The sequence below is a fragment of the Acomys russatus genome, chromosome X (assembly GCF_903995435.1).
Source record: "Acomys russatus chromosome X, mAcoRus1.1, whole genome shotgun sequence".
Classification (NCBI taxonomy): domain Eukaryota; kingdom Metazoa; phylum Chordata; class Mammalia; order Rodentia; family Muridae; genus Acomys; species Acomys russatus.
In genome coordinates this window covers 77,089,793-77,104,974 of record NC_067169.1, presented here as the reverse complement: position 1 = coordinate 77,104,974, position 15,182 = coordinate 77,089,793, and the positions used below count along the sequence as shown (strand labels likewise).

Sequence of the window (15,182 nt, the reverse complement as noted above, 5' to 3'; positions counted from 1 at the left end):
TAAACTGTAGTTCTCTCTTTACATTTAGGATACATTATTTTTATTATATGATTATATTGTGACTAGTCTTTCTGGGTATAGGCTCAGGTCAGTTTGAAGCCCCTAACCATTTTCTTTTATATACATCTCCTGCAATTTTGGTGTACCTCTATATGCCATGAGGGGGATGCCAGGTTGACAAGTTATGGACGAGAATGACATTCTTTTTTCCCCTCTTTAATCCCAGTTAATTTGATGTCTCAGAATTCTCTAAAGATAATGATGATGCTATCCCTTTTGTATATATTTACCCTTTCATTGTTGATGGCTTGTATACTATTGAGATGAAATATCTTTTCTCTAAGTGATCAAAATTGTGTTCGAACAACAGTGTTCATTTCTACTGGCATTTCATCACCTTCACAGGTTTATGTGTGTTTGTGTGTGTGTGTATTTGTAAAGGAGTTGTTATATGTATATTCATATACAAATAGGCCATAATATACTCACAGGCATATGCCTATTGCCTACAAGTAGAGGTCTCTAGAAGTGGATGTTTTACTACCAAAAGTTAGCATGTTGTTAATAATGGTTGCCAAGAAGATACCGTGGGTGTTGTCAAATTTTCTAAATGATTCTCACTCTGTTGCAGATTCATTAAGATGGACTTCAAGGAACCACCCACACTGTTGGATATTGCTATACAATGTCTTTTGAACCATGAGCCTTTAGCAATTCAAGCTCTCCAGGAGATCCCAAGGGAGCTTTTTGTTCCATTGTTCACTGCTGCCTTCAAGGGTAGACATGAGAAGATACTTTCAGCAATGGTGAAGAGTTGGCCGTTTTTCTGCCTCCATGTTGGGCCATTAAGCATGCAGGAAGTCCAGCCCAAACTGTGGAAGGTCATGGTTGAGAGTCTTCAGCTTTTTCCTGCTGAGAACCCAGCTTCTAGGTAAGATTCTGTGTATCGGAGGTGTAGTAAGATACAGGACGTTATGCCATTGTCTGCTATTCTCTCAGAGGTAGTGTAGGCTAGTAGTGGAAGAGAAGATGAGACTGTTAGTCTAAACCTTGAGGTGACTTTGAAACAAGTGTCTTACAATGTTGAATATGGAATGTAAGGGATCGAGAACACTATTGATGGATTTGTATTCTGGTATTACTATTTACATTGAAGAAAGACTTGCGTGTTAAGACTGCTGAGGATGGGTGGAGAATTAAAGGAAACAGTCATGAGTGCTGTTTACTTTTCATGGGAAAGACTGTTGGCAGTAAGTCAATATAAGGAATGTAAACAAAGAATAAAGTGATTTTTCTGAGTGCACAGTAATCCATGAACTTGAGGAGATCCCAAGATAACTTTGTTCTGTTGTTCAGTGCTGCCTCAGTGGATGGGCATAAGATACACTGACAGCAGTGGTAAAGTTTGACCCTTTTTCTCACGCTGCATTAGTGCATTAGGCATACCCGTTGAAAGAGAACACCAGCTAGCTATGGTATTTTATCTTCCATAGTTTGTTATTGTAAGTGTTAAAAAATGGATGTAAGGTGTTTGGTCTATCAATTGAGGTTATTTTTAAAAACTCTGAGGTTTTACAGAGGGTTTTACTTTGGTAATAGAGGTGCATGAGGCTGCTATTGATAGATATACATAAAATGGAGGCACGAGCAGCAAGGCTTGTGAGAATTAATTGATATATAAAACAGTCAAGGATAGTAAAGGATATAGTATTTGCATAGGAAAGTCTTGCTGATAGCTGGTATATGGAGCGACAAAGGAAAGAGAGATCATTTTGTCACTACATGTTATTATTGATTCTGCTTGGTTATATTAATATTTGCTACCCCTCAGATGTTCTTTGTTTTTTTTTAACCTACAGGAGCCCTAAACTGAGGATCCTAGATTTAACTCAGCATCCTGGCTATAAGACCAAATGCCCTGTGATCACTACTACATGCAAACCCTGTGTGCGTTCTTGCGCTTACTCTGAGCGCTCTCTCATGAAAGTCCAAAGCCAATGTAGTAATTCAAGCTCAGAATCTGAGGGTCAGTCCCCCAAGACAACTATGGAATTACTAGTGAGCCTTTCCCTTGATAGGTCCTTTAGGGGAAATGAATATTTTGCTTTGCTTCTGAGTAAAGTTGAGCAGAGCTTGGGATCTTTGCATCTGTGCTGCCGTGATTTGCGCATTAAGAATTTGAGTGAGTGCAGAAGCGCCTTAAGCCACCTTGATCTGAAATGTGTTTCTCACCTGGCAGTTGTTGAGGCTTCTCTCATTAGTGTCGTGCCCCTTCTGGAGCAGGCTGTAAACTTAGATAGTCTTAGCCTGTCTAAAATCACTTGTAGATCTTTCAATGAAAGAGCCTTTAGAAATTTCCTTTCTCAACTGAGTTGTATGGACCACCTCAAGGAGCTCAGCCTGTCCTCATTCTGCCTCACTGATCATCTTGAACATGTCCTGAGGTAAGAGCTTGGGATAGGTACTGGGTTTCCGTTAATAGCCTGTTTTTAAGATGAGAAAAAATTCATCTTTCACCTTCCATGTTAGCATGGGCAATGCTGTGGGTTTAAAAACAGCAAAGAAAGGGCACATTTTTTTAATTGAAGAGAAAAACAGAGTTTCAGAAAATTGGTCATCTAAGCACATGCATGCAGTGTGCTCAGTGAAGGTGAAAAGAACAGTGTAGTACTTCTGTAGCCATCAGGAGGTGAAGAGGAGGAATTGAGAGAAACTTTATGTTGTGGCACAGGCGCACATAATTATAGCCACGTATACCCATAGACTATGGGCCAGACCAATTACCTAATGTGCTATCTCCGAGGTTAGGCCGAGAATGTGGAGGCTGTCATTCGTGCACAGACCACAGGGAGCTTCCATTTGCTTGCACCCTCTGTCCTATCTCTTTCAAGCAGCTGAACTAGTCCCACCTTTAATTATATTCTAGTTACTAAGTGTATATAGTATTTTCCCTGAGCTTTCCACACACCTCTATAGCAATATCTTGTATGCATCATCAAGATTAAAATAACATTTGTTAAAGTGATAAAGTATCTTTCACAGATGCACAAGTCTACTAAGAATGTGAAAGCCCACAGCATTAGCTGCTAATGCAAAATATGTGCAAAATAGTTTACTCTAGATTCCTGGATATAACTCCCCTCTCATAGTGCTCATTTTCCAGAAATATTTGTTTGTTTCCTTTCTGCAGAGTACTACCAGCTGATTTGGATTTTTTGCAACTGCTATTCTGTGAACTTTCTTACAGCGACTTAAAGTTTCTGTCTCAGTGCCCTCAAGTCAACTATTTAAAGTTGTTGGATGTCAGCAACAATTCAATATTTTGGGAAGATTGTGAACCCTTTTATTGTCTCCTGGAGAATCTCTCTGGTACCTTGCAGCATCTGGCAATTGACCACTGCCTTTTAACAGATGCTACACTCTCTATTCTGGCCCCAGCCCTGAGCCGCTGTTCCCAACTCCGTTTGTTCAGCTTTTCTTCCAATCCCATTACTATGCCTATGCTCAGGAGAATTCTTGAGTACTTAACGCCCATGACGCAGCTGAAATACGTGATTTATCCTATCCCCATGCATTGCTATGGGCGATGGCACGATCGGGTCTGTTTGGATCAACAGAAACTTGTTGATGTGAATGCGCAGTTGAAGATCATGCTGCAGGAGGCAGAAAGGGACGACATGTGTTGGATCACTTACACTGGTTAAATTGCATAGTCTAACACAACTTCAACTTCATATGTTCCCCTAAGTGATAAATAGGTTTGTTGTTGTTGTTGATGTTGTTGTTGTTAACCATTAACACAAACGGTCCTTATGTTGTAGGAAAATACAGTTACAAATTATAGGTGTGTAACTGATTTCAATAGAGAATAACTTAGAAGAAAATGGAGGACTTTGAGAGGACCCATGTGTTTCTTGACTATTGTTCTTGATAGTATTTCATCTTACCTACTAAAACTTTACATAGAGAATTTGGAAAGACTACATGACGAAATGCCACAGCTCCATCTTCAATGAGATTTATGTCTGGATACTTAACACCAGTCGCGACAATCTAACCTGTCCTACTTGTGACTTAGGAGGGCAGGTGGTGATTGAAGCAAAACATGTTTATCCCTAAAGTTGTATGAAAGTTGGTCTTTTTGGGTTTTTTGTTGTTGTTGTTGTTGTTTAGTCGCTTGTTTTATTATAACTGAAAAAGTAATATAAAATAAAATTCAGAAAACTAATATTTAATCTATGAAGAAAATCAGTGTGACATCTCATTTAAGGATTATTTTTCCAAGGTCTCTCATTCTTTGTACATTGCAATAAACTATTAACATCATTTTGATTAGAGCAAATGGCCAAGAAGCTCTTAGATTCTACTTCTCTGTCCCCACAGCACTAAAGTTGCAGAGACATGGGCTCATATAAAAGTAACTACTTTTCACTTAAGTTACTCTGGAAATATTTTCAGAAGTTCAGGCTTAATTTAAAACCCTATGTATTCAAACAATAGGTGAATCTGGCATTTTTCTTACAGTCTGTGACATTCTTCTAATATTTAATCATTATAGTCTCTTGGGAGTCCATTACATAATCCATAAAAATGTGTTCTTTCCAGTTACCGTCTTACTTTTTTTGTTTGTTTTTGCTATTGTTTGAGACTTCTTGCACTGTACTCCAGCCTTCCCCCGTGCTCACACTACTATAGCATCAGTCTGCCAAGTGCTGATATACTGTCTGGCTGAGATAACAATCCTTTTTTTTTATTTGAATCTTTTAAAAATTTTTTTTATTAATTCATATTACATCTCAATATTATCCCATCCCTTGTATCCTCCCATTCTTCCCTCCTTCCCATTTTCCCCTTATTCCCCTCCCCTATGACTGTGACTGAGGGGGATTTCCTCCCCCTGTATATGCTCATAGGGTATCAAGTCTCTTCTTGGCAACCTGCTGTCCTTCCTCTGAGTGCCACCAGGTCTCCCCCTCCAGGGGACATGGTCAAATATGGGGCACCAGAGTATGTGAGAAAGTCATATCCCACTCTTTACTCAACTGTGGAGAATGTTCTGACCATTGGCTAGATATGGGTAGGGGTTTAAAATTCACCGCCTATATTGTCCTTGGCTGGTGCCTTAGTTTGAGCGGGACCCCTGGGCCCAAATATGCCTTTCATAATGTTCTACTTGTAGGTTTCTAGGACCCTCTGGATCCATCTACTTGCTATTCTCCTATGCTTCTCTCATCTAGATCCCAATAGGATGTTCTCCCCTCTGTCCCAGTTTCCTGGTAAGTGAAGGCTTTCGTGGGACATGCCCCTTCTGCTAGTATGCAGATATAAATAACTATATACCGTTTGAGTCTTTCTGCTTCTGGGTTAACTCACTCATTACGATCATTTCTAGCTCAATCCATTTGTCCACAAATTTCGGGAATTCCTTGTTTTTAATAGCTGAGTGGTATTCCATAGTGTATATGTACCACAGTTTCTTTATACATTCTTCTACTGAGGGACACTTAGGCTGTTTCCATGTTCTGGCTATTAATGAATAAGGCTGCTATGAACATGGTTGAGCAAATTTTCTGTTGTGTGCTAGAGCATCTTCTGGGTATATTCCAAGGAGTGGAATAGCTGGGTCTTGAGGAAGCCCTATTCCCATTTTTCTGAGGATAGCACCAGATAGATTTCCAAAGTGGCTGTACTAGTTTGCATTCCCACCAGCAATGAAGGAGTGTTCCTCTCTCCCACATCCTCGCCAGCATGTGGTGTCACTTGAATTTTTGATCTTAGCCATTCTGATGGGTGTAAGATGGAATCTCAGAGTTGTTTTGATTTGCATTTCCCTGATGACTAAGGAAGTTGAGCATTTCTTTAAGTGTTTCTCAGCCATTTGATACTCCTCTGTTGAGAATTCTCTGGTTAGTTCCAAGCCCATTTCTCAATTGGGTTATTCAGTTTGGTGGTGTTTAATTTCTTGAGTTCTTTATATATCTTGGGTATTAGACCTTTGTCAGATGTAGGGTTGGTGAAGATTTTTTCCCAGTCTGCAGGCTGTCGCTTTGTTCTCTTGACAGTGTCTCTTGCCTTACAGAAGCTTCTCAGCCTCAAGATGGTCCCATTTATTAATTGTTAACATTAAGGCCTGGGCCGTTGGTGTTCTGTTCAGGAAGTTGTCTCCTGTGCCAATATGTTCCAGGCTCTTTCGCACTTTTTCCTCTAAGTGGCTTAGTGTCTCTGATTTTATGTTGAGGTCTTTAATCCACTTGGATTTGAATTTTGTGCAAGGTGACAAATATGGGTCCAGTTCATTTTTTTACACATAGGAAGTCTGAATTTATAATCGACTTTTGGGGATTGTGAGGATAGAAAATCCAGCAGAAAGCCACACATATATATGTCAGGACATCATAAGTGTTGGTCACTGGGATATTTCCCTTTCTATTCCTTGTCAGTATAATGTGGTAAATTTAACCTCAAATGTTTCACTGCAGAGTCAGTGGATACAGAAATATCAGTCGTAATAAGAAGATTCTATAGGGTTCTGTTATGAGCTAGGCCCTGATCCACTCACTGTGGCTCCCTCTGAACGACGGATTCCTAATTAGATATAATAACTTGAAATTGCATTAAACGTTTTGCACACACTTTAAAACAATGGAGTCTACCACTTGAAAGTTGAAAGATGTGGAAATTTGTCCCTTGTTCACTATCTACCACCCCACCCACTATGCCAGTCTGGAACTTCTTGGAGTCTGAACACAGAGTCTGAACCTGACAAGTGGAGTAACAACAAACATCCAAATATACTCAACGAAGATGAGAGTAGCTGTACAGACCAAGAAACACCACAAACATCCTAACTCTAGATGTCCAGATCCCACTGCAAAACACAAACTGCACGAGCAGCCAAGACAATTTCTATTTTCAAGAAATTAGCAATAGCCACTATAATTTGATCAGATGAAAACAACTTAGCTGATATATAAGAATTTCACATTAGCACTTGTTAACAAGTGCAAGGAGCTAAAAGAAGAAAATGGAAAAATTACTGAATGAAGACCATGAAAATACAAACACTTAAATTAGATAATGAAAAATTAAAAGCATGAAAAATTGAATGAAGGGATACAAACATAGAAGAAAACCCACCCTGAAATAAACTACAAGAAGCATAAAAGGAAAAAGAAAAAGAAAACCAGAAAGTCTAATCATCAAACTGAATGAAGTGAAAAAGAGACTATATCAGGGTAGAAAAAAAAAAAGAATGATTATGAAATCAAAGAGAAATGTTTACAAAAGAAACAAACAGTAACAAAAACAACAACAAACAACGAGGAAATCTGGGATGTAATGAAAAGACCCTACCTCTGAATAATAGTTAAAAAGAAAGAGAAAAAAGGAAGCACAGAAAATATTTTCAGCAAAATCATAGAAGTTCTCAAATCTAAACAAAATATGATTAAAGTCCTGCGCCACTACGGCCTGCCTCTATATTTAATTTCTGTTGGCTTCGTTTGTTTGTTTGTTTTGTTTTGAGACAAAAATCCTCTGTGTAGCCAGAGGCAGAGGCAAGCATTGATCTCTGTGAGTTCCAACTGAGGACAGCCTGATCTACAGAGCGAGTTCCAGGAGCTCCTCCAGTTTGAATGAAACACCTCCGGTAGTGTTTCCACTAATTGTGATGGCTGTCTGTCTGAGCCTGAGACCAGGCTTAGTAAAATCTGAGGCCAGGTGGTGGTTATGTCTCACTCAGAGGTGGGTTTAATTTTTATGGGTGACTTTCTTTTTTCTTAGTCTAAGAGTATTTAGGGAAGTGGACTGGCGCATACGCCGAGCCCCCTAGCAATGCGGCAGATGATCGGCGCACACGGATGGCGGAAGTATCTGGTGACAAGTCAGGTGAGGCCGAGGAACCAATCAGATTTCTCAAGTGACTGGTTTTAAACTGGAGAAGGCGGACTGTTTCGAGGGCGGCTTCCCTCATTCTCGTGGCCTGGGACGCCTGTGCCGCCATGGGGAAAGCCTCTCCGAAAATGAGTGGCTGCCGCTGCTGAACACATAAACCTTCTTACTTAGGTAACTACGAGTAAGTTAAACCTGTTTGGGGCTAAATGACAAGGGCAGAGGGATTAATCTGTGACCTGGAGGGATTCCCCAGTGGTTCTGAATCTGCTTGCCTTTGGTGCGGTTTCTCATGAGGTGGTGCTGTCTCTGGAGGCCGGCCTTCTCCCGAGGTAGCGGTAGCTCAGGAGATTTATATCCCTGAGAAGGACTTGGTATTTCTACAGCTGTGCTGCGAGGATTTGGAGTTCTGCGTCAACCTGCCGCAACGTCTCTTACGGGCCAGCTCTTTAAAACAGTAAGGACCGAACTGTGTAGATTTGTCTTTCGCTTTCTACAGGATTTAATTAATTTAGCTTGGTTTTCACACGTGAAGAGCAAGTACATGCTCATGGACCTTGTTTCATACTTGCCGTAGAGGGCCGTGATTTTGTTTAGTGTAATAGGCTCTCAGATGCTTTGGATTTTTCCAGTCACGGTGGCCATGCAACTTCTCACGGCTCTTACGTTCCCCCGGCTTCTGTCTCTAGTGATGTCATTACAGATGTGTATCTCACAACCTCTTAGATTATAAACTGAACTTAGGCTCATGACACAGTTTTCCTGCCCCCATATTACCCTAGTATACACAACTTAGAACTCTAAAAGAGTTACCAGAAACAGGGAGATGAATATTGCTGAAGTCCTAATAAGTAAACCACATATTTAATTTGTATTTGATGGGTTTAATCACATAATGTTGTCACTGTGGTCCACGATTCCATTTAGGATACTTCAGTGAGTTTAGTCATCGTTTCTCCATAGTCACATCTACAAGGACAATTCCACTATCACCACCAACTTTACAAGCTGAACATATCTGAAGATTCCTGGTCAGGCACCCGTTAAATCTTTTCAATTTCTGTCAATCTGTGTTTGTCTCACTTAAGAATATTCCATTATATGCACAATAATGGGTGTTGTTGTGACATTTACAACACATATATATTTTTTTAGCACACTATATAAAATACATATATATCTATATGTACATATACATACACATATTGCCTTTTTTAGTTTCTCTGTTATAGCCTTGGGTGTCCTGGACTCACTTTGTAGAGCAGGCTGGCCTCAAACTCACAGCGATCCTCCTGCCCCTGCCTGCCTTGTGCTGGGATTAAAAGCCTTTGCCAACACGCACAGCTTATATGTATATGTATATTTAATAAATGTAAAATAAGGACTGATTGTGTGAAGTAGAAGGATTATAGGAAAAGGAAAAGGGATGGAGGGAGAAAAAACAATCAGCTCAATATAAGTAGGGAACAATGGGTATGTCTACATATGTATTACACATATGTGTGTAAATACATCTTTAAGTCTAAATATTGCATATGAGACAACCTATGTTACATTTGTCTTCCTGAAATTGCCAACATCAATGTGTAACTGTTCTTTTCCCTACATCCTCCTCAGCATTTGTTATTTGTTTCTTCTTTATTTTAAACAAATTGTTTCGTTTTATTTTGTTTTGTTTATCGAGACAGGTTTTCTCTTTTAGTCCTGGCTGTCCTGGACTTGGCTTTGTAGACCACGCTGGCCTAGATTTCACAGAGATCGCCTGCCTCTGCTTCAGGGGTGCTGGGAATAAAGGCATCCCAAACCCAGCTATTTGCTTTCTTTCTTCTTTTTTTATCTTTCTTAATTTCTTTCTTTCTTTTCTCTCATGACTGGGTCTCTGTAGCCTTGGCTGTCCTGGAATCTCTTTGTAGACCAGGCTGGCCTTGAGCTCACAGAGGGGTACCGTAGTGCTGGGAATACGGCCTGTGCCACTGTGCCCAACTCTGTTTTCTTCGTTTAAAAAATTATATATTATTTTAAAATTGCATGTGTTTGTATACATGAACGCAGTGCCCTCGGAGGGCCGAAAAGGATGTCAGATCTCCTAGAGCTAGAGTTAGCAGGAGTTGTGACCTACTTGATACGGGTGCTTGCCATCAAACTTGGGTCCTCTGGAAGGGCAGTGAGCCATCTCTCCGGCCTGTCACTCTACTGTTTACTTAAAGCTATAGTAAAACGTTTTTACTAAGCTCCAGAAAGAAGAAATGAAACATCGAAACAAAGCACAGCAGAGCAGAGGATGTTGGGTGAACAGCTGCCTGCATGCTGGCCTCACCTCTCAGACTAGGCCACATGCAAGGTAACTGTCTAGGGGGGCTCAGCCTTGCATGCTACCATTCTCTAGTTGCCTGATCTTTGGAAATTTCATATCCATTAGGAATCTTTCAAATTGCTGCTATAATGGCAGAAACATGATTCAATTATACCTCAAAATTAAATGAGAGATGTATTTAAGGGCTATAGTAAAATATCTGTCTCTAAGCGCTCAGTAAATATTATCTTCATCTTCCTTTAATATTAATCCTTCCTAGGAAAAGAACAAATGGCCTCAGGCTTGGAGGGGCGTAATGTCTAACTGTGCCTGGCTGTTACTTGTTTTCTTGATCCCTCTTTCTGACTGGGAACCGTACTTTCAGAATGCTTTTGATGAACATTTATCTAATGACTATGATATTTAACACCATAAAATCCATTGATTGGCCGTGTATTCCTTTGAGAACTGTTCAGTGCATTTGGCATGTGTTGATTTGGAGGTTCCTTTATTTGGTGATTAAATGTTGACTTCTTTATAGATTGTTGATATTAATCATGTCAGATAGTGGGAAAGCATTGTGGCCATGCTGAGGTTTGTCTCTTCACTCTTACTTTTTTCTTTGCTTGGCAGAAGCTTGTTTACTTCATACAATCCTATTAGTCAGTTCTTGTTGTTTCCTAAGCTGTCTCCAGGGTCCTTTTTTAGAAAGGCTTTGATATGCCTATATCTTAAAGCATTTTCAGCCTGTTTTTGTGAGAGAGGTTTCAGTATGTACCATCACACATTAGGAACTGTGATCTATGTTGGTTTAGATTTGGTGAAGAGTGAGGGACAATGGCCTGAAATCTCAGCACTGAGGGAAGCAGAGGCAGGCAGACCACTGAGAGTTCAAGGCCAGCCTGGTCTACAAAGGGCATCCAGGACAGACAGGGAGGGCTGTGTTCACAGAGAAACCCTGTCCCAAAAACAAAAAGATGATTTAAAAAATAAAGTGCCTCTGGCTATATGTCTGAGCCATCTATTCCAATCTGGGGTCTACATATGTTTCTTTTTCCTGTAGTAGCATTCATTTTTGTTTCTGTTGCTCCATAGTGTCATCTGGGAACAAGTATGTACTTCCTCCAGCATTGCTTTGCTGCAGCCGTTGCCTTGGCTAACTGTGGTCTTTTGTTCTTGTCTCTGTATTTTGGAACATGCTTTTAGTTCGTGCTAAATATAATTGGTGTTTTGCAAGGCATTTCGTTGTACCTGTGTGTAACTTTCAGTAACATGGTCATTTGCCTCATCTGTGTGAATGGGAAGCCTTTCTCTCTTCTAGTGTCTCTTTCCATTTCTTCAGTGTTTCAAAGTTTCATTTGCTCAGGTATTTCACTCCCTCGGTTTACTCCTAGGTGTTTTAAATTTTGAAACAACTTTACATGCAATTGCTTTTCTGATTCCTTTCATAGTATCATGTGTTTTGGTGAGTGTGAACTGCACAGTTTTTTGTTGCTGTGAATCCTGCTTCATTAGTGAAAGTGTTAGGTACATCTTAGTGCTTGTGTTTGAGTGTTTGTACTCTTTTAACCCTTTGAGCTTTTCACTTGCCCAGAGAGAGATTATTTAACCCCATCCTTTCTTGTTTATATCCCACTTACTTCCATTGTCGTAGGCAAAACCTTCCAGCAGCATATTGAAAAGGGTTTTAGAGAGCAGGCGCCATTGTCTTATTCCCTGACTTTAGATGAAGAAGTCTCTGGTTTTCACTGTTTGATTAATGTCAGCTACAAGTTGGCCATGTAGAAGCATTTCATGTCGAGCAGTGTGCTCTTAGAACCTTCAGAGCTTTTGTCATGAGCATCTGTATCTTTTCCAAGACCTTTTCTGTGTGTCCTTCCGTTTTTAGGATATGTCCTTTTTAAGCCAGCACTCTTTGCTGTCTCTTTTTGATCATCCCATGCTCTGCTCTAATCCTATGTTCTGAGCTGTATTACCTTTAGTGATTTGTGTCGCTGGAAACACCCGGTGTCCTGATAAGAAACCACCTTGATGATGCTCTGCTGTTGGCGGTGAGCATGCTGCAGGACCTGAGTTAGGTCTTGCCAGAGTTTCACCTTGGTTTTTAATTCTTATATGATCTTGATGTTTAAGTGGAGAATTTCTAGAATCTTTCTTCCAGCCTAATATTCTTTAGGTTAACTGATACAGTCTGCAGGTAAACCTTTCTACCTGCTTTTTGTTTGTTTGTTATTTAGTTCTAATGTTTCTATTTTTTCTCTTTTCAAACTCACAATTCCTGCTGACCTACTCATGCATGTTTCTGGTTTGCATCTCCAGGTCCTTAGTTGAATTCCTTCACCTGCTACTTTGAATCTCTCTGAAATCCCGAGAGTCCTATTTCGTGTGGCGTTTGAATTCTCAGTGGAGCCCTCTGAACCACTTCATTGTCTTTAGTTTACACATTTGAGAGGTTATGACCGTTTCCCGTGCTTTTCATGACCTATGCATCTGTGCTGTGATGTCTCCATCACCTGCCTTGGTATCTCTTCACGGTTTATTTGGAGATGTTAGTGAGCAGCCTCCTCCAGTGGGGTAAATCTTCAGTACTGTTTAGAGAGGACCAAAAATAAGCACTGGATCACCATTATAGACCATGTCTGTAAAGAGACACAAAGTGCTTACATCCAACTACCACAGCACAAATGAGAAAGAACAGGAATCACGAATATACTGTGCAGTGAACCATAGAGTTAAAACTGAATGTGGACCAAAGTGGAAATAATAAACTGACCAAATGAACTGGGTGGGTGGGAGGAACCCAGAGACATGCAATGCCTAATAAAAGAAAGGAAAGTGGAGAAGGGAAAAATAGAAGCATGTTAGGAAGTGGAGGGGAAAGGACAAGGATAGAAGTAAACTAGTAAGAACAAATACGTGAACAAACTAGGTAAATGTAACAAAAGGAATAAATGCTAGACGGTTTAATGTGCTGTAAGGTATAAATGATAGAAAGCCCTGCTGGAGAAAAAAGAAAAAAAGAACCACAATGGGATAAACAGTTTGTATTTAATGTCTAAGTCTTGAGATGCTTGTTTCTAGGCCACTGTTGGAGTGTGAGAATGAGAATTGACTTTGGACTTGCTCATCTTTATTAACTTATAGGTTGGTGCTGATCCCTGATGAGTCAAAGGTCAGTAGTCTGACAGCTTCTCTCTCTCTCTCTCTCTCTCTCTCTCTCTCTCCTCCTCTCCCTCGCTCTCTCCCCTCTCTCACCTCCCCGCTCTCCCCACTGCTCGCCCCCCTCCACGCCCCCCTCTCTCTCTCTCCCTCTCTCTATCTCTCTGTATCTCTCTTCTCTCCTCTCTCTCTCTCTCTCTCTCTCTCCTCGTGTTGTTGTGTGTGTGTATGGTGTGTGTCTGTGTTTCCCACTAAGCCCACTATCTATTCCAATCTTTTTTACCTGTAGAGGAGGCAGGTTCTCACTCTCTCCAGAGATTCGCCCATTGTTAAATTATGAGGTTGCAGGTGCCCATGCAAGGGGATGAGTATTTCATGTGTGTTTTAAGATTGGACATGGAAATCACCCTGAGATTTGTGTTAGGGGTTTGAGCGCAGTGATTTCTTATGTCACCACAAGGAGAGCATGCTACTAGAACATTTAAGGTTTGTCTTTTCTTAACCTACATTACTGTTTTGCTTGTTTCTATAACTTTGATTTATTTTAAGTTGTTGCATTTGTGTTTATGATAGGTGTTTATGTGCAGTTCAGTACATGTCAAGGAACTCTGTAGATGTCTGAGAACAATTTTGCACAGTAAGCTTTTCATTTGGTATTAAAAGTAATAGTTACGAATATCTGATTCTGTGTTCCTTTTGTTTATCAGATTCTTAATTTCCCCCTTCTTTTTTTTCCTCATAAATTCCGTATTTCTTTGAATGATCCTCGTGGCCTGTTTGACTTTACACTTCCTCAGAAACTGCGTTCCTCATACAGAATTTCATTTATTTATTTTTAAAAATAATTTCATTGATTATTTGAAAATATCGCATAGTGTAGTTCAAATATATTCCCACCTTCAACTCAATCTTTTCTACACTTTCAACCCTCCCATTCCTTGACAGCCAAGGGATTTTCTTCTCCCTTTCACATAGGTCCCTTTATTTTTAACATAGTTTTTTTCTTAATGGAATTCACTGTGTATTTCCATACCTGCCTCTATCCTACACTAACAGGTCCTGTAACTCCTTTTCCCAACCTTGACACTGTATGTGGCACTCACTAGATACTTAGAAGTTCTATTTTCAGGCAGACTGTCACCACATATGGGAGATAGCATAAGGATTTTAATTAGATGTCTTTAGGAGGGTTTTTCATTAAACTGTAGTTCTCTCTTTACATTTAGGATACATTATTTTTATTATATGATTATATGTGACTAGTCTTTCTGGGTATAGGCTCAGGTCAGTTTGAAGCCCCTAACCATTTTCTTTATTACATCTCCTGCAAATTTGGTGTACCTCTATATGCCATGAGGGGGATGCCAGGTTGACAAGTTATGGACGAGAATGACAGTCTTTTTTCCCCTCTTTAATCCCAGTTAATTTGATGTCTCAGAATTCTCTAAAGATAATGATGATGCTACCCTTTTGTATATATTTACCCTTTCATTGTTGATGGCTTGTATACTATTGAGATGAAATATCTTTTCTCTAAGTGATCAAAATTGTGTTTCGAACAACAGTGTTCATTTCTACTACTGGCATTTCATCACCTTCACAGGTTTATGTGTGTTTGTGTGTGTGTGTATTTGTAAAGGAGTTGTTATATGTATATTCATATACAAATAGGCCATAATAATACTCACAGGCATATGCCTATTGCCTACAAGTAGAGGTCTCTAGAAGTGGATGTTTTACTACCAAAAGTTAGCATGTTGTTAATAATGGTTGCCAAGAAGATACCGTGGGTGTTGTCAAATTTTCTAAATGATTCTCACTCTGTTGCAGATTCATTAAG

General features: G+C 39.9%; 1 protein-coding gene across 1 annotated transcript; it reads left to right on the top strand.

Annotated features, from left to right (window-relative positions):
• Positions 1 to 638: 638 nt before the first annotated feature.
• On the top strand, positions 639 to 3,704 carry LOC127185351 (melanoma antigen preferentially expressed in tumors-like). The gene is made up of 3 exons (XM_051141842.1): positions 639 to 931; positions 1,860 to 2,444; positions 3,191 to 3,704. The coding sequence occupies exons 1-3, from the start codon at positions 642 to 644 to the stop codon at positions 3,702 to 3,704; spliced, it is 1,389 nt and encodes a 462-aa protein (XP_050997799.1). The 5' UTR covers positions 639 to 641.
• The last annotated feature ends 11,478 nt before the right edge of the window (positions 3,705 to 15,182 follow it).

Excerpts from the sequence above, each read along its gene's own strand:
- LOC127185351 (XM_051141842.1), top strand. The coding sequence starts at position 642 with ATGGACTTCAAGGAACCACCCACACTGTTGGATATTGCTATACAATGT. Across the intron at positions 932-1,859 it reads GCTGAGAACCCAGCTTCTAG|GAGCCCTAAACTGAGGATCC; the intron begins GTAAGATTCTGT and ends TTTAACCTACAG. Across the intron at positions 2,445-3,190 it reads CATCTTGAACATGTCCTGAG|AGTACTACCAGCTGATTTGG; the intron begins GTAAGAGCTTGG and ends TCCTTTCTGCAG.